This window comes from Lepidochelys olivacea, assembly GCF_965140295.1.
Source record: "Lepidochelys olivacea isolate rLepOli2 genome assembly, chromosome: 2".
Classification (NCBI taxonomy): Eukaryota; Metazoa; Chordata; order Testudines; family Cheloniidae; genus Lepidochelys; species Lepidochelys olivacea.
Genome location: NC_140412.1, coordinates 265,536,499 through 265,561,904, shown reverse-complemented (window position 1 = coordinate 265,561,904; position 25,406 = coordinate 265,536,499). Strand labels below are relative to the sequence as shown.

The 25,406-nt window shown below is 48.7% G+C and overlaps 1 protein-coding gene across 3 annotated transcripts in view; it reads right to left on the bottom strand.

The window, feature by feature from the left end:
* The window catches only part of PTH1R (parathyroid hormone 1 receptor), a 187,435-nt gene that overhangs the window by 55,313 nt on the left and 106,716 nt on the right, over positions 1–25,406 (bottom strand). For all 3 annotated transcript variants that reach the window (XM_084620002.1, XM_084620004.1, XM_084620003.1), the window contains 2 exons: positions 8,212–8,322; positions 5,915–6,033 (listed from right to left, as the gene is read on the bottom strand). In XM_084620002.1, the coding sequence (XP_084476128.1) occupies positions 5,915–6,033; positions 8,212–8,322 (230 nt within the window). The remainder of the gene's footprint in view (positions 1–5,914; positions 6,034–8,211; positions 8,323–25,406) is intronic.

Here is a 25,406-nt window from a genome sequence, read left to right as displayed (position 1 = left end):
AAAGTAACCAACGCCCGGGTGAGGTGTCAGACAATGCATCAACAGCTATTGTCCAGCAAGGGAGCTACAATTCAATGACTCACCTGCATGAGGCCACACCAGAGGAATTGCTCAACCTTGCCTGGAGACTCAGCAATGCCCCCCAGATATGCCTGGATCTGTATTCCCCAAGCACATGGGACAGGGTATAAAACAGAACACAGGTCCCCATGCTTGGCTCTTCACCTGCCCCAACCATGCTGCAAGCAACAAGGATACTGAGAAGACTTAAGCAGAGGAGACTGGCCCAGATTTCAAGGGTGAAATCTGTGTACTATGAACTGCAATATCCAGTGGGGTGAGAAAAACTGCTTAGTCTAGTAGTTGCCCAGTCTAATTGGGTTGAGAGTTTAGATTGCATGCTTATATTTTCTTTTCTTTTGACAGGTTTCAGAGTAGCAGCCGTGTTAGTCTGTATTCGCAAAAAGAAAAGGAGTACTTGTGGCACCTTAGAGACTAACCTATTTATCTGAGCATAACCTTGAAGTGAGCTGTAGCCTATGAAAGCTTATGCTCAAATAAATTGGTTAGTCTCTAAGGTGCCACAAGTACTCCTTTTCTCTTTTCTTTTGGTAACTAACTCTGACTTTTTGCCTATCACTTATAATTACTTAAAATCTATCTTTTGTAGTCAATACATTTAACTGTTTATCTTTACCAGTGAATTTGCCTGAAGTGTTTGGTAATCTGCTCAGGTCTGCAAAGGCTGGTGTATATCCACTTTCCATTGATGACGTGGTGAACCAATTAATACATTTGCATTGCCCATCTTGAACAGTTCAAGACTGTATATTCCTGAGGCACAGTGCTGGGAGATGGGGGGATTTGGCTGGTGCTTTTCCTTGTGCAATTCATGAGTCGCTCTGGGAGCATTTATGCAGTCTAGCTGGGCGTGCGGCTTCACATGCGGTTGTGCTGAGTGATAATAGCACCTGGAGGGGTTTGCTGCTGGTCACTATCAAGGCATTGTGAGAGACAGGCTAAAGAGAGTTCAGGGGGCACAGGGGTCCCACAGTCCCAGGCTGCACCCTGGGAATCCTGTCACAGCAGTCTTATAATCCCCACTCTCCGCCAGCAGAGAAAAAGAATAATAATAAATTTTGTTTGCAGTGTTATTGTAGGCATGCTGGTCCCAGGATATGAGAAAGACCATGTGGATGAGGTAATAGCTTCTATTGGACCAACTTCTATCAGTGAAAGAGACAAGCTTTCAAGCTTACCCAGAGAAGTGATCTGAAGAAGAGCTCTGTGTAAGCTTGAGAGACTGTCTTTACCACCCCACACTGGAACCCATACAGGGTATCATTAAACAGTTACAACCCATACTCAACGGGGACCACATCCTGAAAGAAATCTTTCCCAATCCCCCTCTTCTGGCCTTCAAACAGACTCCCAAACCTCATCATCAGAAGCAAGCTCCCCACAGACCAGAACCCACCAACTCAAAGCAGCGCCAGATCCTGCCAGAACAACGGACGCAAAATCTGCAGCCATACTTCCACTGCTACTATGATCAATATCCCCTAAACAGACCTTTCAAGATCCCTGGGTGCTACACATACCTATCACAACATGTGCTGTGCCTCAGCCAGTGGGCTGAATGCCCCAATAACAACTGTGCAGGTGAAAACAGACCATCATTATGCTCTCGAAGGAACTCACACAGGGAAAACGCTCCAAGACAAAAACTCCGCCTCACCCGTGGGCAAACACTTTTCACAAAACAAGCCCTCCCCATTGAAACACTCTCAGGCCTCATCCTCAAAGGAAACCCTCACGGCACCTTCGGAAGATAAGCCTGGGAGCATCAATTCATGCCTTTGCTAGATGCAAAAAATCATGGTCTTGAAAAAGACACAGGATTTATGGCTTATTAGAACAGCCTGTAAACTACTAGCCCTCCTTTTTTTGGTCCTCTGACTGCAGAGGGGTCTGAGCATGTTACCTACTTATGCTAAACAATCTGTTCCACCTTGTGTGGAACATACCTGCATACCTTTCCCAGCCCTGAAGATGAGCTCTGTGTAGCTCACAGGCTGGTCTCTTTCCACCAACAGAAGCTGGGCCAATAAAAGTTATTACCTCACCCACCTTGTTTCTCTGCAAGAGGCAGACTTTGAAATAATAGACCCAGCTAGCCAGGCAATCCTGACCGGTCCCTTTCTTCTGATCCGTGCAGAGTGACCTGTTTAACTCCTCATTAGGCAGAGCCACACTCCACCCTGGTCAATTCCACCTCCATAGGCCCAGGATGTGAAATCAATAGGAAAAAAAAAAATGGGTTGTATGCATAAACTGGGTCATTTGGGTGCTAAAGTTTGCCTGAGGCCTTTCCCACAGTTCGCTGGTACTTTGGAATTAAACACTGCCAATGCAGTAACAGACAATTTACAAAATACACAGCTGGGCTTCACCCCAGGGAATTGCCACATGGCAGAGGCCGCTGCCTGGAAGCTGTAGCAACTTCACGCATATAGATGGTAAACGGTGTGATGACCCACTTCCCCATATCCACTCTCAGTGTGGCAGTTCTCAGCTGTGTACTCAAAGCTCTGACTCTGTGGGGAAGAAAGGGAAGTGGCTGTACTATTGCGAGGAATGAGGGCATGGCATCTACACCCTGGGCCTCTTCCTAAGAGAATGTTAATGGGGGACGGGGGGAAGGCTGGCCGAGTGGTTAGCACAGTCACCGAGGCGTTCACAGATGCAGGTTCAATTCCCTGCCCTGCTACTGTCTCGCGGTGTGATTTTGGACTGACTTCTTTGTGCCTCAGTTTCCCCTCTCTAAAACAGGGAGGACAGCACCTGCCTACCTCATAGGAGTAGCATTAAAGACTATGAGGTGTTCAGATACTATGGTAACCGGGGGTGGGCCCACAATACATACCTTAATTAGATTCTCCAGTTCTCTCTTTATTCTGGTGAGGTCATGCAGTCTATTTCCGTGCCAGCGCAGGATTGTTCCCTAAAATATAGTACATCCTCCTGCCTAGTTTTGAATGCATAGGTGAGGGGAGAAGCCACTCCTAATACCGGTGATAGCAAGCACCTCAGAGAGAAAAGGGAGGAGGCTACCTACATCTTGCAGATTTCTTCTGCATAACATCTCTAACATTTCGCTTGCACAAAGCCATCACTCCATATCTGACCTGTCAGTCCCCGTCCTCAAAGGAAACCTGCACAACACTTTCCAAAGACCCAGCTTAGGAGCTTAAATTCATTACTTTGCTAGACACTAAAAATCCTGAACTGAACAGAAACACTGGATTTATGGCTTATGACAAGCATCTGTAATCCACTACCCACCGCTTTTTGTCCTATGATAGAGGTGTAAATGGGCCACTCTACCTCGAATGGTCCCTTACAACACATGGTAACTACTAATGCCACCTTCCATTTTGCTGTGACTCTGGGAGCTCCTTTCCCAGACCTGCAGAGTGCTGTGGCTCAAAAGCTCAGAAGCTGACATCCTTCTCCTTGCAACATCCTTCTCCTTGATCATGACAAACACCCTGTTCAGATCCAGTCCGAATGCTGCTACAAAGATCATTCTCTTAGCCTGTCTCTTTGACCATGTCAGCCCTCTCTCTGCATCCCTCCCCGCCTTCCCCTTCTCCATCAATCAACTGCCTCTCTTCAGGCCTCTTGAACCCAGTCTGAACCAAGCTATGCAATTCCCCCCAGGGTGGAGTACTTCTCTGGAGTTGTTTACCTGTCCCGGGACCTGCAGTAACTACCCCGCATTGATTTTAATTTCTGGGAAAAGCTGGTAACCCTCCTCCCTCACAGAGCTAGGATACAGTCCCTAACTCACAAGGAGATGTATAACATGGAAGCACAGAATCACAGAAATGTAGAGCAGGAAGGGACCTCGAGAGGTCATCATGTCCACCCCCCGCGCTGAGGCAGGACCAAGTAAACCTAGACCATCCCTGACAGGTTTGTCCAACCTGTTTTAAAAAACCTCCAGTGACGGGGATTCCACAACCTCCCTTGAAAGCCTGTTCCAGAGTTTAACCACCGTTAGAGTTAGAAAGTTTTTCCTAATATCGAACCTAAATCTTCCTTCCTGCAGATTAAGCCATCACTTCTTGTCCTACCTTCAGTGAATATGAAAAATAACTGATCACCAGCCTCTCTATAACAGCCCTTAATATAATTTAAATCTGTTATCAGACCCTGTTTCAGTCTTCTTTTCTCACTAAACATGCCACGCTTTTTTAACCTTTCCTCAGAGGTCAGGTTTTCTAAACCGTTGATCATTTTTGTTGCTCTCCTCTGGACTTTCGAGCTGAGGCTGCACCAGGCCTGAGCAGAGCGGGACAATCACCTCCCGTGTTTTACATACGACACTCCTGTTAATACAGCCCAGAATGATATCAGCCTTTTTCACAACTGCATCACATTGTTGGCTCATATTCCGTTTATGATCCACTATAAACCCCAGATTCTTTCCAGCTGTACCTCCGTCTACCCAGTTACTCCCCACTTTGTGTGATCCATTTGACTTTTCCTTCCTAAGGGTGATACTTTGCACTTGTCTTTATTGAATTTCATCTTGTTGATTTCAGCGCAATTCGCCAATTTGTCCAGGTCATTTTGACTTCTAATGTCCTCCCAAGTGCCTGCAACATGTCCCAGCCTAGTGTCACCTGCAAATTTTATAAGCGTACTCTCCACTCCATTATCCAAGTCATTAATGAAAACATTGAATAGTATCCAGGACTGACCCCTGAGGGGGCGTGGGGGGGCAGATCCCTGCCCACAGGTGGTGATGGTCTCCACTAGAATGGAACGAGCCCCCCCAGAAGCGTTTCAGAGTATCAGCCGTGTTAGTCTGTATTCGCAAAAAGAAAAGGAGGACTTGTGGGGCCTTAGAGACTAACAAATTTATTTGAGCACAAGCTTTCGTGAGCTACAGCTCACTTCATTGGATGCATTCAGTGGAAAATACAGTGGGGAGATTTATATACACTGAGAACATGAAACAATGGGTGTTACCATACACACTGTAAGGAGAGTGATCTCTTAAGGTGAGATATTACCAGCGGAGAACGGCGGGGGGTGGGGGAGGGGGAAGAAACCTTTTGTAGTGATAATCAAGGTGGGCCATTTCCAGCAGTTGACAAGAACGTCTGAGGAACGGTGGGGGGTGGGAGGGAATAAATATGGGGAAATAGTTTTACTTTGTGTAATGACCCATCCACTCCCAGTCTCTATTCAAGCCTAAGTTAATGGTATCCAGTTTGCAAATTAATTCCAATTCAGCAGTCTCTCGTTGGAGTCTGTTTTTGAAGTTTTTTTGTTGAAGAATTGCAACTTTTAGGTCTGTAATCGAATGACCAGAGAGATTGAAGTGTTCTCCAACTGGTTTTTGAATGTTATAATTCTTGACATCTGATTTGTGTCCATTTATTCTTTTACGTAGAGACTGTCCAGTTTGACCAATGTACATGGCAGAGGGGCATTGCTGGCACATGATGGCGTATATCACATTGGTGGATGTGCAGGTGAACGAGCCTCTGATAGCGTGGCTGATGTGATCAGGTGTGGTTATCGGCTCTTAGCTTCTTAAGAAATTTCACATAGTGCCCTCCAGCTTCCCCCCGACCCCCGCAGACCCCAGTGAAAATGGATCAGGCCACTTTGAGGGGTGCATGACAAACATCTGACTGTCTTGAAGAACAGCCCACCCCCGCCCCCTTGATGTGAAGCAATTTCACACTGAAACAAATGGGAAAGGTTTAATTGGGACCTACAAACATTGAGAATCTTTCCAGAATCAGGGTATTGCCTGTTTAAGAACAGAAGGCTCTGTTGGCTAGTTCTGATCAGATCCCACCCTGTTCCCAGTTTCCAGACAAGCATGGCATACCGTCTCCCTGGTTTCATTGGTGAGGAACTTGGCGCATTCACTGTAATTCGCCCAGGTGCGGTTGTTGCCTGGCACCAGCTCCCAGCTCCCATTCACGTCACACCGCCGATAGGCGTGGCCTAACAAAAGGAACGAGAAAACAGACAACATGACGCTTAGCGGATTGCAGTCCTGCAGAACAGAAGAAGTATCTTTCCCAATGCTTCAACCACAGAATTTACCCACCTGTCCTTACAACTCAGCTACCCATAATCAGCCTGTCCTTATCTGCTCTCTCTGAGGCTTGTCATGGAGCCGCGGGGGAGCAGGGAGTTGTTTCAGATCAGCTTAGCCCAGAGGATCTCCCACCGCAGCTGACCTTTGAAACCCAGCCATTTGTTCTACACAGAAATGCTCAGATTTAAAGGGGCACCCATCAAACAGTGTAGGTCAAAATATGGGGTGTAAAAAAAGAAAGACAGAAAAATGGTTTTCAAAATCCAATAGCATGGAAACATGTGCATGGTTGTTAAAAAAAAAGTAATTGAAAAGCAATGGGCTTGTTCAAGTGGATCTTTCTATGTCTCTAGCCCTTATCACTTCTTATGTATGATCTTAGTGCCTTCCAATCAGAAACAGATTTTTTTTCCCTTTGTCACACCCCTGTTACCAAGAGGGAACTCAGATACAGCACAGAATAAGGTCAGCCAGAGTGCCTGTGGCAAATCCATGAATAAAACCCAGTGCTCCTTTGCCCCACTCCAGTGCTCCATCCACTTAGACCATCGTTCTTTCCCTTCTGTGTATCATAAAGGGGCCTTTAAGTGGTTCTGCAGAAAATCCTGCCTGACAGCTGCAGTTCTGGCATAAGGTTTCTACACTGGTCCAGCTCCCAGTCTCGGCCACAGTGGGCCTGTGGGAGGGTTGTGGATGTAGTCTACTACACGATGGCTAGTCTCTGCTTCCTGGGAGCTCTGGGAAGCATGCATAAGTTAGAGCAGCCTTGAGGCTGCTTTTATTTGCACCAGGGTCCAAGCAGACTCCTGCATAGCTCAGAATGGGGGGAGCATAAAAATGGTTTTACCCACCAACTCCAGTCCTGCGCGCAGCTCAGGTACAGAGCAACTGAGAAACAGGCACAAGGATTTTTTGTTTATTAAAAAAATTAGACACAGTATAGCCACATTGTGGTCTCGGCTCCACCTTTGTAATGCGGAATGAGAGCAGAGCAGCCAGACCAATGTCACAGGGTCACTGCTCTCAGGAGTCGGAGTGGAGCCGCCATTGGTGACAACAGTGGGAATTTTCTGTAATACTTTCATGCTCTGTCTGTAGGATCCCGCACCCATCCGCTTTGCATCACTACCTTTGGGGGTGGGGTGAGAATTAATTGTCCTTGCACCATCGACGATCAGGGCAAAGAGTTTGAGCTACTAAGGCTGACTGGGCTGGAATCGACACATTTGAGTGGCAGGCCCTACCATGTCAATGGGAACCTCAGTGACTGAAGATGAACTCCGAGAGCCAGTTGCTTTTCTCCCCTTCCCTGCATGGAAGCAGAACAAAAAGCCCCGAGCTGGAGAACCAGGGTTTGAAGGCGTCAGGTGCCTGTGATGAGAACAGGTTCTCTCAACACAGGGGCTCTCACTCGGGAGTCAGATACAAAGGGACACAGAGCCAAGACGCATTCTGCAGCAGTCTGGCTTGGTGGAGCTCTGGCTTCAGCCAATATGAACTCCACCTTCACCTCTGCTTCTCAATGCGAACCTAAGTGCTTCCAGATGCTGTAGTCCAGTGGGCTGTGAAAATCTGCAAATACTGACGTGCATTGATCCCTGAAAGGGGAAGAAAGTCCCTGACCGGGAGTCTGCCCTGATGCTCACACCAGGATTGCTAGACCCCAAAGACCCAGTCTAGGAGGTGTTGAGACCATCGGGGGAGGGACGGCTCAGTGGTTTGAGCATTGGCCTGCTAAACCCAGGGTTGTGAGCTCAATCCTTGAAGGGGCCATTTTGGGATCTGGGGCAAAAAAAATTGGGGATTGGTCCTGCTTTGAGCAGGGGGTTGGACTAGATGACCTCCTGAGGTCCCTTCCAACCCTGATATTCTATGATTCACCCTTATGGCAACATGAGAGCACCGGAGGCACTAACGGGTGACTCCCGGGATACTGTTTAAGGGCCAGGGTATAAACCTGGGACACCAGTCAAGAAGGGAAAGTCTCCCTAGGCCAACGACCGGCTGTCTAGTCCTCAGCTGCATCCCTCCCTGCTGCAGGCTGGAAGGTTCCCGTGGCATTTGGGAAGGAGCTTTATTACCTTTGTGATTGAAGTCATAGATGTACTCAGGACATGGCATGGCCACCACTTTGCCCGGCACGCCTTCGGGCCAGCAGCCAATGCCGTCCCACTCGGGCAGACAGAAACCATCTGCGGGAGAAAAGCGAAAACACGAGAAGTCACTGAGCCTGCACCGACATAGTCCCCTGGCACCCTCAGAACTGTAGTGTGCCGGCTGCCTCGCAGATGTACATGGCATGGAAAGGGCCTTCTCCCAGCTAGAATTAAGTTCAGGGCACTAATCAATGCTTTTGGCCCAACCAGCCATTCGGGGAGCCTGCTGTATGCGGGGTAGTTAATAGAAAGAGCGCCCTCTACTGGCAGATAAGAATAAGTGGCCTGGTCAAGAACAGCAGTTCTCAACCCACAGCCCAGCTGTGTGCTAAATAAATTCAAAATTTGCTGCTCTGGTCTGGCAGGGGACAGGGTTGGCTGAGGAGGAGACAGCATCTTGCAGCCTGCATGAGCAGCTCCTGCCGGCAGTGGGCTGGTGAGTGACACAGGGTGGTAGGGGGTGGGAGAGTGGGTCTGTGGGTAGGTTGGGGGTGGCTCTGGGCAGTGAGGGAGTGGGGGGCTCTGTGAACTGGAGTTTTGCCGGGGTGCTGCAGCACCCCCAGGTTTTAGGTAGGGCTCTGGAATTTTGTTAGTCTCTAAGGTGCCACAAGTACTCCTTTTCAGTTTACCCAGGCTTTCTAGAAACGGGTGGCTGGATATTAGGGTTCCTTTAGGCCAGCCCCATTCCCAGTTAAGTCAGCGGGAGTTTGGTCATCGCTTCCAATGAGGAAAGATCGGGTCCAGTTTTTGGAAAAAACTAAATTTTATACACCTCACACTCCATAATCTACAGTTAAAGTCTATCATCCTACAGCCAACGTAAAGGATTCAGAAGACATCTATATGGATGGAGGAGGGGTAGTTAAAAAAAAAGGGAGGGGGGGCACATCAAGACATTTCCCTCCCCCCCCCTTTTTTTTTTGGAATTTATTTTGAAAACTCAATTCTGACCCTTCATCTCAATGTTCATCCTGTTTTATTTGTTTTGAAATTTATCAAACCTTGAAACAATCTGACCAGCTCTAATGGTGAGACTATCCAGAGCTACAGTAGCAAGGGTTGGAAAAGAACAAAACAACACAACTCCCTCCACAGTTCTGGAAGGGCTCTGGGCCCAGACCTTCAAAGGTATTTCAGTGCCTCAATCTGGATTTGGACCACAAATCCTCATGCTTCAGGCCAGAAGCCAAGCTATAGGCTAATGGGGGCCGGGAAAAAACTTTGCTTGGAGGTAGGTGATCACAGAACTGCTTACGGCTGGGTTCTTACACCTTCCTCCGAAGCAGCTGGAACTGACCACTGCCAGAGACAGGACACATGACGAGGAGGACAACTGGTCTGCTCTGGTGTAGCACTTTCTAGGTTCTTTTATTTCTTATCACCGGTTGGTACAAACAACACCTGATGAAGCCAAGTGCTGTCCATGCTCAGAACTGCTGAGCCTCTCCTCTGAGAAGCGTGACTGCCGTGGTAACTGACTACAGCACCTGCACTGATGCATGCTGTCGTGGAGCTACTGCAGATGCCCTAAGCGGATGGGAGAGAGCGAGCTCGTCGGCTTAATTATTCCAGCCCCCGTGAGTGGCAGTAACTATGTCGGCGGGAGAAGCTCTCCCGCTGACCTTGCACTGTCCACACCAGCGCTTAGGTCAGTGTAATTTACGTCACTCAGGGGGCTGACTTATTCTCACCCCTAAGGGACATAACTTGTGCTGCCTTAAGATGGAGTGTATACCTGGCCCTAGTTTTCAGCATTCCCTTGAAAGTAGGGAAGAAACCCCTTCAGACTCGCCTAGTCTATCCAAAACTGGCTTGCAGCAATATATGGTATGTAAGGACTCAAGCCCGCAAAGTGCTGAGCTCTCTGCGCCAGTCCAAGAAAGTCCTTAAACACATGCTTAATTTTAAGTACCTGAGTAGTCCCATTAACTTCCGTGGGATTATGTTCATGTTTATAATTAAGCACTTGCTTAAATACTTTGCTGGAAAGGACCAGCTGGGCCAGACCGCTCAGAACCTTTCAGGATCATGCCCCAAGAACCCATTTGAAAGGAAAACAAATGCAGACAGACACACAGACGGGCCCCACTCTGTTTTAATTTCAGAGTTGCAGCAGGCAGCTTTCCCTCTTTAGCAATTACCGCACTGAAGACTGATACTCCCAGCAGAGCTAGATTCTCAGCGCTACATACAGTGTCTGGTCTAAAGGCACTCTACAGGAATGAAAACAGAATGAAATAAAGCACCTTCTCCTCATCTGTGATAGCATTCCATTATGAAAGACACAACAAATGTTCCAAGATCACAGAGATGACGTTCTTCCATTAACATCAAAGCTAGGCCATCAACCGTCTTTCAGTCATTCAAGCAATTTATTCTTTGGAATGCATACGCTTTCATATGATTAAAGAAGAACTCAGGATTCCTTTAAAAAAATAGCTTCAATAATTTTCTCCCCTTTGGGTTTAGGGATGACAGAGCCTGATTCAATATGCCGGTAATTTAGGGCATACAATGACATACAATTTAACTATTGATTTCTTATATTTAATTTAGTGCTGATGAAAGATGGCAGAGTGGCAGCAATAGGAAACTGAAGTCGCAGTACAGAGTGAGCCGGTGTCATGGCATGACATGCAGAAAGCAGAGATCTACATCCCATTGGGCCAAGTTAAAGACAGAATAGGTATATATACCCAATTTCCATGAGCTGTACCTAGGCTTGGCAGAATTAGCTTTTTCATAGAATATCAGGCTTGGAAGGGACCACAAGAGGTCATCTAGTCCAACCCCCTGCTCGAAGAAGAACCAATCCCCAATTTTTTCCCCAGATCCCTAAATGGCCCCCTCAAGGATTGAACTCACAACTCTGAGTTTAGCAGGCCGATGCTCAAACCACTGAGCTATCCTTCCCCCGCATCAGTAAATGTTGATTTCGCCATACACACAAAAACCAACTAAAAAAATGTTTCCATCACCAATAATCAAAATGTACAGATAGGCAGAATTTACAGAAAAACACTGCTCATTGATGTTTGGTTGAAGCATATTTACTTTGCGTATTGTGACATGTGGTATTGACAATTTGTGCTGTACCGGTTATAAAGCTTTCACGGTTTTGGCTCTCAGTGTCTGCTGCCATTAAATAATGATTGTGTCTGCCCCCTTTAATGTCCCGGAACTGTGAAAACTGAAATTGATGGCAAGATTAAAAAACAGCTGAACACCCCGACTGTGAAAACTGAAATTAAAAAAAGTTTGAAAATGCTTTACAATAAACACAGAAATTATTCACTGAAATGATAAAAAATTAAAAATCAAATTCTGCCAAGCCTGGTTGTGCTACACTTTCTCTTCTAACATTTGTCTTCAGTGGTAGCCCCCCTCACTTTGTGCATGGAAAGGAAACTGGTGCTTCTGAACTAGCAAAGTGGGCAATTATTTCCCAGCAAGCGTGTTCAACAGAAATGCTGGAGACTGATGAGGCTAATGCACAGTAATCAGACTATTGAACTGGGAATCAGGACTCCTGGGTTCCATAGCCTCTGACTTGCTGCAATTTTGAATCAAGTAACTGAGACACCAAGGCCCAGATGCAACAAAAGGTATTTAGGCTCCTAAGGCCCATTGGTTTCAGTGGACATTAGGGATCTAAATACCTGTGTGGATCTGGGCCCAAACCAGCTGCCGTTGAAATCAGTGGAAAGATTCCTGCTGACTTTCATGGAAGCTGGATCACACCTTAACTATCTCTATGCCTCCGTTTGTCCATCTGTGACATGGATACAATAATACTTTGGTCCCGCACTGAGGTTTAGCGTTTAGGAAGCTGTGTTTATGAAGGGATTTGAGACTTTTGAACGAACAGTACTAAATAGTGCAAAGAATTGTCATTGTCTTTAAAATCATCTGTCAAAATTAATGGAAAGTTGAATTCAACTTATTGACTCAACTCTACACTTATCGACAACAGGAAGTGCATGAATACACTCAGGAAATATTGTTAAAACAGAAATATCAAACATGCCTGACCTGAGTAACTGGATGATGTTATTATTGGCACCTTTGCCTTACCTGTCCCCATTAGACCTTTTGTTCGTTGAATACCTAAGTCTGTCTCAGGTGACATTTAAGAGCAGTTTCTGACCCTCACTAAAGAACATAAGAATGGCCCTACTGGGTCAGACCAAAGCTCCATCTAGCCCAGGATCCTGTCTTCCAACAGTGGCCAGTGCCAGGTGCCCCAGAAGAAATGAACAGAACAGGTCATCATCAAGTAATCCATCTTCTGTCGCTCATTCCCAGCTTCTGGCAAACAGAGGCTAGGGAAACTTTTCCTTTATTGTGGCTTTGTGGTGCAGACGAAACATGCTATATAAGAGCTAGGTATTATTAATTATTATTGTTGTTGTTTTGTAAAGCAATTAACACAAGAGCTGGTTAAAAAAAATGGACGAAAAAAATTCACAAAATGTTTCAAAAGTTGTTTTCATTTTCCAGGGTTCAAAAGGAACCATTTTTGGGTCTGTTTTTGTTTTTTTCTACCACTTTCCGCCCCCCCCCCCCACGTTTGTTTATCATTATAATAATTTTTTTGTTTTCCCTCCCCCTTCACCCGTCATTTAAAAATGATTTTCAAAAAAGATGGAAAAGAGGGAATAAACTGAAAAATGATAAACCACAGACATTGAAAAACATTAAAAAATCGTAAGCCGACAATTTTTCATGACAGGTTTTTTTTTTTTGTTTTGTTTTTTGTTTTTTTAAAGAGAGACCATTTCTCAGCCAGAGAATTTTTCATTAGAAAATTTCAACCGGCTGCTTTCGGGCATTGCAAAAAATACATGCTCGTTTCTCCTAAGACATCTCATTTTCCTGAGCCACTGTATAATACTGAATACAGATAACTGGAGGGGATCAGCTTTATTGTAACTGACCAGATAAAAGCTTATGAGGATTTTTCTTTTCAACAAAGAGAATGTAGGTTTAGGACTGCAACAAGCTGCTTGCATCACTCGGAATGGCAGTGTAGAGAGGGAGTAAGAATATATCTGAGTACCTACACGTGCATGCATGTTATGTTAGTTTCAGAGGGCCTAAAAGGAGCTTTTCCCGGAATAAACAGTAGGACACAATTAAAATGTAACTCACAACAAACTGTATAACCTCCAGAGACGACAGGAATAACTATACGGGGTATATATGTTAGACATATAAACCACACACCTCCTGGGTGTGGTGCTCTGTCCCATCTAGTGGCACCAAGACCACTTAGAGATTAATGAGTCTGCTACAGCCACGGCTAAGAGGCAGATGGTTTTTAGCTCATGTAGTAGAGACTCATGCACTGAGCTTCAGAAGTCCCCGGTTTGATCCTGCCTGCCCACAACCGGAGTCTGTTGATGTTACATATACATATATATATGGGCAGGTACCTAGACCCAGACACATATGTATATATGCGCACATATATACATACACTGAATGTGGGCCATGTCAGCTAGTGAAAAATCAGTGCAACTCCATTAACTCCAACAGATCTATGCCAATTTGCACCTGCTGCGGATTGTTTGAATGAGGGAGGCAGGGAATTTGGTTAAAGATTCATGTGGTAACATGGTGTCACAGAACATTTCTCTGCTGAAAAAAAAAAAAACCTTTCCCCCAGCCACCTGGAAGTAAGGCAGGAAGACAACTCCAGGGTACGTGCAGGAACTGCTGGGTTGGAGCTTTACACACCCTGTAAAAACGATAAACAAACAGCCTGAGTAAACACTGAGCCCCGATGCCTGCTTTTCCACAGGGTGTGTGTGGGCGGAGGGGTTCTGACAGCTTTGCCAACGCTTCCCATTCTGGGCACTAGACCGGGGGTGGGAAGATGCGGATGCGTGAGGATGCTGTGCTATCTTTGGGGACCTTGGCTCCTTCTCATACCTGACCCTGGTTTATGGCTCTTTCCCTGCCTCAGCTGAGCAAGGGCTAATAGCCTTATCTACTTACCTTATCTAGGGTATATGTGGATCAGCGATCTCTACTGGATCACATGGCAAACATGTTAGCACTAGGGGCTGCTCCAGCTAATTAGCTCGAAGGACAGGGACCCGAGGTTCAGGAGTAAGAAATCCCAGGCTCTGTCCTGCCTCAACTCTTGGGAGCTCATCAGTAACCTCTGTGGCCGATCCAGGTGTGTAGCTGATCCAGCCAGAACTCCCAGTGTGTCTTCCCTCCAAAGGAGGATACCAAATACATAGAATCAGGCCAGTGGTCCATAAGTGGCCAGGACCGAGGCTTCAAAGAAGGTGCAAAAGAACCCAACCATGAGCAGATGTGGGACAATCTGCCCCCCACGGCAGGTCCCATCCTTGTTTCTAACAGCCAGAGAGTGGCTGAAGGTCACTTAGGGAGACAAGAATTGAACCCGTCCAGTTCCTTAACCAAAGCCCTCACCACTACTCCTAGAATGAGGCTTTGTCAATGTGCAGGCCTCCTTCCAGCCGTGCCAGGGAAACAACAGCCCATTGGACAGGCTCACGAGCTGCCCTGCCAACGCACAGTGACCTGACAGAAGGGGACAAGGCAGCGATGGCCTCCGACAACTCAGACTGTTTTCCCCGAGGGAGTCGTGCAGCTTCCAAGATGCTGCCTTTTGCCTACAGAAAGGTTTCCGTGTCTCCCCCATTTCCCTCCCGTCCTATGAGCCCAGCTTTACGTTGTTTTCAGTCCTCTCTCTGCTCCAGAAGGCTCGTCCCAGCACTGCCAGGGTCAACGCCGCCCTCCTCCAGCTCTCCTGGCTTCCCAAATCACTCCTCCAGCCCACAGCAGCACCTTGTCCATTGCCCCTGCCGCAATAACAAGTCAAAGCAGGCACTCAATAAAGAGACACCCAGCAGGGAGAGGTAGATGTGGGGCTCCAGAGACTCTGCTTTTCGTCTGCCTGATCTGCGTTTGGGTGCGTTTTGGAGGTGTGTCAGCCCGGAACGTTTCCCTCAGAGTCACCTTAGAGCTTATTAATGGGAAGCCCTAAGAGAAGAGGCTGGGGACAGGCCTTGCATGAATTTTTATACCTCCCTGTTTGCCCCCGTGCGCTTAATTCTTGCCTGAGCAACTCTGCTTGAGCCCAGTTCCAGACCTCACCTTGCTGTGCCAGGGCACCTCAACCCCAGCCCACAGCCACCCTTGAGCCTTGCTCAACATGGGCAGTGCCCCTCAGTCCTAACCTGAAATACTCTCTGCTCTACCTGCCTTTGCAAGCCTTGGCCAGTGCACCCACAAACAGCCTTCCCTGAACCCTTCAGCAGAGCCGCTCCCCTCCCACTGGCCTGCCACAGTTTCCCTTCTGCTTCTCAGCAGTCTCCCTCTGGCTAAGATACTCTGACCCTCTGGCTAAGAAGTAAGCAGAAATCAACCAGACCCAAACTAGCCCTTCACTTCTTGGGTGCAGAGATCCATATACAGTCCTTGCCCTTCCCAAGCCACAGATCCTTCTCTAGGCCCAGGCAACCTTCACCCCTTGGTCACATGAATTCACAACAGTCCCTTCACCCCAGGGACATCAGCTCAACACCTCAAGGTAGCTCAGCAGAGGCACCAAGAAGCTCAGGCCCTCTCTCTACCACAAGCTCTAGTCCTGAACCCCTAAATAGCGAAGTAGCCACCTCCTCCAGCCTAACGTATTCCACTTGATATTTCCTGCTCTCCTTGGGCTGCTTCCTTCCATGGCTGCCCTGCCTTTCAGCCCTCCTTCCCCAGCCCTTCCTGGTTCTTTGTCCCTAGAAGCCCCCTTCCCATCAGATGCTATCCAGATCCCCTCCTCCCAAGAGCCCCTCCATCCCCAGCACCTACTCTCCCCAAACCTGCCTCTGCAGTGAGAAAAGCAGCTTCCTTTTATATCCCTCCCTCTCCCAGCAGGCCTTGCTCTCTGGCCTACAACACTGGACTACAAGTCCCAGAATTCCCTTGATCGGGGAAAAGGGAATGAGGTGCAGCTAGGATTTGAACTGCCTCTGAAAGGGCCAGCTCACCCTGTGGCCAATGCACAATGCATCTCTCCTCCCCGTCCCGGGCTCTGCCGACGGACGTCAGCGCTGCCCTGCCACTCGCCCTTCTCCTCCGCCGCCGGGGCTCCCGGTAGCAAGGCACCTCCGTCCAGGCGAGCCACATACTGCTCCAATCCCAATCCCTCCAAATCAACCCTGACCGTTGGGTACGAGGAAGGCCGGCACAGCACTCACCTGCCCTCTGCCTGGCTCTATCAGTCTCAATAAACAATGCGTTCCCACAGAGTCCGCTGTCCATTAGCGGTGCTCTTTTGCCTCTGAATTAGCCACAGCGCTTTCCTTCAATACTATCTCTGAGTCTGTGGCCATAAAAGGGTGCTTGATTCCACCTGGCAGCCAAAGGCTGGGAAAAAACTTGCCACTCCTTTACCGGACAAAGGCCCCAGCCTGGCCAAACTCACAGCATTCAGCTGAGCAGACTGCTGCCTTCTCTGCCCCTCGAGTCCCACGCTTGTCACGTCTGCCTCATAACATCGCATTGCTCTGTCCTGGGCGGGAGGAAGTGACATTGTGACAACACGACGTCATCATGCCCTGAAGTGTGGATGTGGTGCTACGAAGACACAAAAGGGGCCTCCTCGGAGTCTAACGCACTCGTCATGCTTGATTGGCACTACGTGATCCTGAGATTTTATTTGTGCCAGACAGGAACTAGCTGGTGAGAGACTGCATGGTTCTGGGAATCGGGCAGGGGCTACAGAGCCTTTTACCAATTTTTGGCTGGTTCCCATCCTGCCCAAGTCAGTTGTTGCCCATATTGGTTACCATCCGCCTGTTTGGTGGCAATGAATTTGGTAGCTCTGAGAGATCAGCATACAGCATCTTGAACTTGCCACAAACCTCAGGAGAGAAAGGCAGAGAGCCTAAGGACAGAAAGGCAGAGGCCAGGAATTTTAATTTGGATGCTGAGAGTCAGGCACCCAAGAAGTGGTGTGATTTGCTGACCTGGATCTGAGCATCCCTCAGCTAAGGTCAATAGGAATTCTAGGTGCTCACCACTTCCGTAAACAAGGTCAGTTATTGAGGTCCCCTTCCAGGCACGTATGTCTGAAGATTTTTGAATTCCCCTTTCACCTGGCCCTCTAGCTCAGAGTCTCGGTAGATGGGGTGCAGTGGTGACACACAAGAGGTTCAGCTGTCCTAGGCCAGCGCCCTTAGACCACACCACACTCTCACCAGAGAGCACAGCCAATACTAAATACACACACGCACAATTTTGAAAAGAGAAGGCGCTCGGAGATTTGTAAATTCACAACCTAACTGCGAGAGGTTAGCAGGCCCTGACTAAATCATGCTGCATGAACAGTTGCGAGGCAGTGGAGGTGGTAACAAAGCAGAAGTCAGGACCTGCAGGTTCTATTTGAGCCTCTGCTATGTGACCTTGGTCAAGTCACTTCACCCTACTCACCCTTTGTCCGTTTTGGCTACTTAGACTGTTGGCTCTTTGGGGCAGGGCCTGTCTCTTACTATTTGTATGTATAGCACCTAGCACAATGGGGCCTCTAAGGATGACACTGGAATTGTGATTTATTACAACAATCTGTAACCACTGACTCCTCTTTTTGCACTATGACTGCAGAGGTGTTAATAGGCCATTCTACCTTGAATGGTCCCTTAAAAAATGGACTAACTACTTATTTTCAACAATAGGGTTGTCAACTTTCTAAATGCTGGTATCCAGACCCACCTCCCCCCCCCCCGAAGCCCCCCCCCATGCTCCACTTCTTCCCCCCAAGGTCCCGCCCCGTTTCGCCTCTTCCCTTGAGGCCCCACCCCTTCTCTTCTTTTCCCTCCAGGCTCCGCCCCCTTCTCTGCCTCTTCCCCCAAGGCCTTGCCCCTGCTCCATCTCTTCCCTCAAGGCCCCGCCCCATCTCTCTCTCCTCTCCTCTTCTCTACCCCCCTGTTGGTCACTGGATCGTCTCCATCTCCCTCCCCACCCCCAGCTGGGCTCCCTCTGTGCCAGGGCTGGGACGGGACCTGCTGCCGCCTGACAAGGAGCTGGCCAGCAGGTAGGAGGCAGCTCCGGCAGAGCAGGGGCTGGCAAGGGTTAATGACCTGGTGCCTCTCTCTGTCCTGCTGTGACCTGGCTTTTGCATTTTGCTGTGATGCCCCGAGTACCTCTCCCAGCCCTGAAGAAGAGCTCTGTGTAGCTTGGAAGCTTGTCTCTCTCACCAACAGAAGGTGGTCCACTGTGGGACAGGGAGGCACCGCTGAAACCAGAACAGCCAGGGAGGAAGGGGGTCTTTGTGGAGAAGCCCTCAGGAAGCTGACCGCAGAGAGACAATTGCACACTGAAGTCTTCACGTTTCCACTGCTCATCCCGTATCATAAGGGGGCATCCACCGAGGAATGTGCTCACTTGCCTTCTAGATTTCCTACCCCACCCCCCTCCGTTCTTTGTGCAAGCATTGCATACATGTGGAGAACACATTAAAACCATCTGCGCGGCAGCTTGGCAGTGGGAAATATGCAAACAAGGGCTCGAGGTGTTTATCTGGGGTATGGAATATAAATCAGCCCGAGTTATTCTGGCACCGTGCTAGGCACCAGGGAGACCGCATCTGGAATACGGTGTCCAATTGTGGTCACTCTATTACGGGAAGGACATTCAGCGGATTGGAAACAGGCAGGGAGGAGCAACCCAAAAAAATGACCCAGGCCTTAGGGAGGGGGTCCGGGTGGGCTGTGCGTCTGTACGGGGGTGTTTGTCTGGGCCTGCAGCTGCACTGCCAGCTGTGTGTGTCTGGGAATAGGTGTCTGTTTGAAGGGGGGGATGAGTGTACTTGGGCACATGTCTGGGCTGGCTCTGTGTTTGCACTGAGTGCTAAGGGAGAGGGCGGTCTGCTTTGGTGAGCGTGTGTGACGGTATATCCGGGCGAGCGTACGTGTGAGCACGCTCACACCTGTGTCTCTGGACATGTGCCAGTCTTTGCCTGTATCGGCGTCTTTCTGCACGCTGCACGCTGGGGAAAAAGCCTCACCCGTGTGGTTCAGTCTGGCAACTTTATGCTTTCTAGTGAATCACGTACATCACAGGGGAGCGCAGATCACATAAAACCTCCTAAACACGATGTCCCTTCCCGGCTCACCCTTCTCTTGGGAGCTCATCCGTGCTCAGGCAGGCAGGCTGGGTCCTCCCCCCATTGCCTACCTGCCCCTGCAGCAGCGTCCCTCATCTTAATCTGGTGCAAGATGGCTCATTTTTCCCAGTTCCCCAGGGGAGTCCTTTTCTAGACTCCTGCTGTGGTCATCTGCTTCCTTTGTTCTCCGCCTGGTAACCTTCCATTACTTCCAAGCCCTGCTCCCTTCGGACAAAAGGAGGAAGTGTCTTCTTTCAACTAGGGCAAATCCATTGTCCTAAGGTGTCTTACACTGAATAGGCGATGGCTGAATGCTGATCACCCACCCTTGCCACTGGGCTGGCAGACACCCGACATATCCCTCAGGGTGGAGCCACATACATGTCGGCTTCCCATGATAGAGTGATTTCATGAAACCATTTCATAAAATCATCCCCAGTTCGGAAGTGGGTCAGACAGAACCCCCAACTCGTCACAGCGCATCCCTCCATCGAGCTGTAATGGCGTTTGTGTCTCTCGGTCCATGCCGGTGTGCGGGAATACACGTCTGTGTCAGCGGGTATATCTGTGAGCACAGCTGTATGTGTGCCAGGGTGCCAGCGTGGGCCTGTGCCCACGTCTCCTGGGGCGTAACAGCGTGTGCGTTGCTATCTGGGGCTCTCCATCAGCCTGGCGCGAGCATGTCGGCCTTTGCATGCACGTGTCCTGGCTGGTTGCCTCCACGGCTGGAGTACAAAGTGCCAGGCAGTGGGTGAATTGTTCTCAACGGGCCACGTATCTCTGCCCAAAAGGACCTGCAGGTCGCGGGCGAAAGTGAGCACAGCCTAACACAGAAGGCCGTGAAGAGAGCAGGTGACCACATGGTGCAAATCAGTTTGAGAGAGAACAGGAGGGTCAGTGGATTATGGGACTAAAAGTAGGATTATGGGCTCTGAGACCTGGCGAAGGGGGTGGGTCTCAGAGCCCGCGAGCAGGAGCATCCATGCTTGCTATTTTAGCCCTGAAGCGCAAGCCCCGCGAGCCCAAGCCTGCAGACCCAGGGTCTGATACTTGCTGCTGTGGGTTATTATTTTTTGGAATGCAGACACACCCTTAATGCCCCAGTTCATGCCGCCCCAGTCCTCTACACCTGGAATCCTGTTCATGCTCTCCCATGACTCTAGCCTCTCCTCCTTCCAGTGTCTCTTTAAAACAAAGTTCACCCAGGAGGCATAAACCTTGGAGAGCTGCTAGCCGATCAGCAAAACGATTGTTGTTAATAATCACAGCACGGGCTATGGTTAAATATCAGGGCTCACCCACGAGCTTTCACTGCGCCCGAACCTCTCGTCTATCTGGTGCCCATTTAGGGCTACTCTGGCGGCTAAGGATTTGCAGAATTGGGCTTCTAAGCCCTGATCCTGCAGCTTTCGGTGGGTGGGCAGACCTCGCCCCCGCCCATTACAGCCTGCATCATCGGGGCCTCAGGTGATAAATGCTTTTGAGAGGGGACCTTGTGGTCACATTTTCATTATGCCGCCATGCACACGGATGCCACTGTGCCGTAAATAAATAATAGTGTAATGTATATTGGTGAACATCACTGCTCATTCATCTGGCCCCAGCACCTCACACCCTTTAGTGCATTCATTCTCACAACATCCCTGTGAGGCAGGGCTGTGCTATGATCCCCATTTTAGAAGAGGGAAACTGAGGCACAGAGCGAGCAAGGGAGTCTGGGTAGGGAACTGACTCCACCGCGTATAAATCTCAGGTTAAAAACCTTACCACCAGGCTATCCTTCCAGCTGCTCTAAACTCCTATCTACGGACCCCTGGTGTGTTCTGCTACTGGCCATTCCTTTTTCTTATGGCTTATTTTCACCTGAGTTTAATTTCTTTATTATTACTACAGTAGCACATAGGGCGAGTCCTGGATCAGGACCCTCTGGTGCTACGCACTGTACAAACACACAGCAAAGAGATGGCCCCGGCCACAAAGAGTTTGTGATCTGCGTGAATGCAACACCGGGTGAATGCAACAAATGGATCCTTAAATAAGCTGCCCCTACCTAGAATAACCTGGGTATGTCAATGTGCCTTTGTTGTTCTGCTGTGGGGTTCTGTTGTGACGCTTCCCTTATTACTTATGAATGTCTTGATACAAAGGAGGGTCTTTGCATTGACTTCTAGAGGTCTTTGGATCAAGGCCCTCCCATGCTAAGATCATGGAGGACGCAAAGGCTGGTTGAGATAAACACAACCGAGAGGAGGGATAAATAAAAGCTGGCAGGACTTTTAATCTGTGATTCTGAGGCCTGATAGTGGGCAGTGCTGGGAGCCTACATCTCCCATTGACTTCAAGGGGAGTTGAGGGCTCTCAGCATCTCCTAGGAGATGCCCTGCACCCGGCAGGATGGAGCATGCTTGATAGGAAAGCCACAGCTCTGTGTTGTTTCAATACTAAGAAAGTGTGGGCATGGGGAGGGGGCCCCTAGGGACAATGGAGCCGTAATTCAGGCAGCCAACACACATACCTTGGATAAACAGTCATGGTTTCTTGACTAAAAATAACCTCATCTCCCTAGCAAATAAGAGGCTTATTTATTAAAAAAACAAGCCATTGCAAGGCAAACTGCAACACCTAGCACTCCGGGATCACCAGTGGCCTCGGCTAATTACAGGCTTGTGTAAAAATCTCTCTCCCTCTGCAAAATGTCCCTTCTGGTTTTCCAACGCAGGACAAGACAGGCTTTTAATTCATGGGGGGGAAAAATGTTTGATGACTCGTAGCTGGGGATTTCGCTTCATCCTCTTCCAGATTTGCCTTTGGGGTGGCATCGGCTTAGCCACCGTTGCAGAAATATAATATTTATGTACATATAAAAGAAATTTTAAGGGTTTCCTGTTCCGACTGAATGGCTTTCATCTGGAGGCTAAATTAAAAAATAAATAAATAAAATTGAAACTGAAAAAGAAAGCAAGCTGCATACTTGTGGGTATGGTTGTACGGGTTTTTTTTTCTTTCTGTTTGTTTGTTGGGTCTTCCTCCCGTGATGCCCAAGCCAAGAGCTGCACATAAGAAACCTACACGCAGAGAAGAGCCGCATGGAAACACAGTGGGAATAATCCCACACGTCTGCTTAGACCCTGTCCATATTCAGCGTCATCCCAATTCAACGTGAAACTGGTTTATAAACCGATGCACCCATGAGCGGCAGGTGAACCCCACTTCAGGGAGGCTAGCCTGCTGGCCTCACCTCTTCTGCCTGAGGCCCTGTCCACTGCAGCCCTCCTCCCAGCCGCGGCCGGAGCCGTCACAGCTGTGCTAGCCTGAGCCACCCCGGCAGGCCCGACCCCTGCTGGCTGACCCGTGCTGTCGTGGCGGGCCGGATTCCTGGGCCAACTTGAGCCACCCCAGCTGGCCCAATCCCCGCTGGCCAGCCCGAGCCACCCCTGGCTGCCTCAGCCCCTGGCCACTGGCCGAGCCCTGAGCTCCAGGCCGCAGCTGGAACTGAGCCCCCACCGGCTTCAGGGTTGCGGGGCAGAGTGTGGATGTGGCCACAGCTTGGGGGAGGGAAGTCTTAGCCTTCCCTGGCCTATGATACCCATTGCCCCTGGATGCAACCCCCTACCCCCAGTGGGGACACTCTGACTTTGTTTAAACCTGGTTTATATCAGTTTAGTTTATGTCACTTTCTTAGACTTGGGTAGAATTTTCAAAAGGTTATGTCTCCACTCGAGAAAAGGTTTGTTCTTAACTCAAGCTAGCTGACACTTGTAATGAACACAAGGTAAAATCCTAGCGGAGGCAAGGCAGTCTGTAGGTTTCACACGAGTGAGCAGGTCAAGTCGAAGCGGGAGGCTAGGGATTACCTTGATCTGCTGACTTGTGTGAGAACGACAAACCGGCTTGTCTTCACTAGGATTCTGCTTTGCGTCAGTCACCAGGTGTTAACTAACTCGAGTTGAGACCACACTTTTTTTTCCTAGCAAAGACAAGGACGTAGCAATTTAGGAGCCTAAGGGTATGTGTATGCTGTGATGGCATGTGTGATTGCGGCATAGGCTTGCATATCTCCCTGCGCTGCAGCATCTTCACTGTTATATTAGCTAAATTAAAGCTAGTCCGTACGTACGCTGCAATCAGATCTCCAACTGCAGGGTAGACCTGCCCTATGTCTCAAAAGTCATTTAGGCCCGGTCTACACCTAAAACTTCGATCAACCTACTTACATTGCTTGGGGTGTGAAAAATATACACCCCCAAGAGACATAGTAAAGTAGACCTAAGCCCTAGTTTACACACTGGTAGGTGGATGGAGAGGTTCTCCTGTCAGTGTAGGTACTCCACCTTCTCGAGAGGGGATAGCTAGGTCAGCAGCAGAATTCTTCCATCAACCTCCTGCTGTCTACACTAGGAGTTAAGTCGGCATAGCTCTGTCTCTCAGGGGTGTGGATTACTGCTGAGAGACGTCGCTATGCCAATGTAAATTCCCAGTGTGCACCAGCCCTTAGGCACTTATGCGAGTAAGGCCTGGTTTACCCTTGAAAATGAGATTGACCTAGCGATGTCACTCAGGGCTGTGAAAAATTTTGCCCGCTGTGACATATATAGGTCAACCTAACCTCCAGTGTAGACATGGCTAGGTCGATGGAAGAGTGGGGCCAGATCTACACTAGGAACTTACATTGTAATACCTATGTTGCTCAAGGGTGTGAAAAGTGGACCCCCTGAGTGCTGCATGTAGACAGCCTATGGTGACAGAAGAGGTTTTTAACGCCCGGCTTGACAAAGCCCTGGGTGGGATGATTTAGTTGGGGATTGGTCCTGCTTTGAGCGGGGAGTTGGACTAGATGACCTCCTGAGGTTTCTTCCAACCCTAATCTTCTATGATTCCGTGATTCTAAGAGCTTCTCCTGTCGACATAGCTACTGCCTCTCTTGGAGACGGATTAACTACCGTCGGCATAGTAACATCTTCACTAATGAGCCACTGCAGCGCTGTGCATGTAGACAAGCCCCTAGCTACTGCCTCTCGGGGAGATGAATTAACTACATGAATGGAAAAATCGTTTCTGTCGATGTAGGCCGCGTCTACACTAGGTCGTTACACCAGCACAGTGCGGATGTAGCCACTAGAGTGTAGACACGGCCACAGTCTCATTGAAAGCCAATGGGACTTAGGCTCCCAAGTCATGTAGGTGTCTGAAAATGTTTCCCCTGATCTTCACAGAAAGGTGCACTAGTTTAATTGAGGCCTTGTCTACATAGGAAAGTTGCATCACTTTAAATTAAACTGAATTAAATAGATTTTGAACTGAATTAAGCTTGCCCAAAAGGCTGTGCAGATGCTTCTATACCAGTTCAAGAGTGATTGATCTTAAACCTGTTTCCAGCTGACATATGCTAACCTGAAATAAGCCACTTTAAAGCATCTCCACTGAGGCTGGCGCTGGTTTCACTACATCGGTTTAAAACTCCACCTTCAGTTAAATGGGTGCAACTTTTCGGTGTAGACAAGGCCTAAAGATGTCATGTTAAACCAGTTTAGCTAAGACAATGCCACTTTAGGCTTGGCTACATTTGAAGTATAGATACTACAGTATAGATTCCAGTATAGATACTACATACAGCTATGGGGGAGGGGTTCTCCTACTGGCATCAGTAATCCAGCTCTCCGTGAGGCGGTAGCTAGGTCGATGGGGAATTAAGTCAGTTTAACTACATTGCTCAGGGGTGTGGATTTTTCACACCCCTGAGTGACATCGCTGGGTCGACCTAATGTTTTAGGGTAGACCAGACCTTTGTATGTAGACACTCTTAGGCCTGGTCTACACTGAAAAGTTACATCAGCATAGCTATGGTGGGAAAAAACCACACCCCTGACACAGTGAGACGGGGTGTTCACCCCACACTTGCCCTGAAGGGGTTAATATAGGCTAAGTAGGGGGCCAATTAACCAGACAGGCCCCATCTGAGGGGAATAAAGTGGCTAGGTAATCT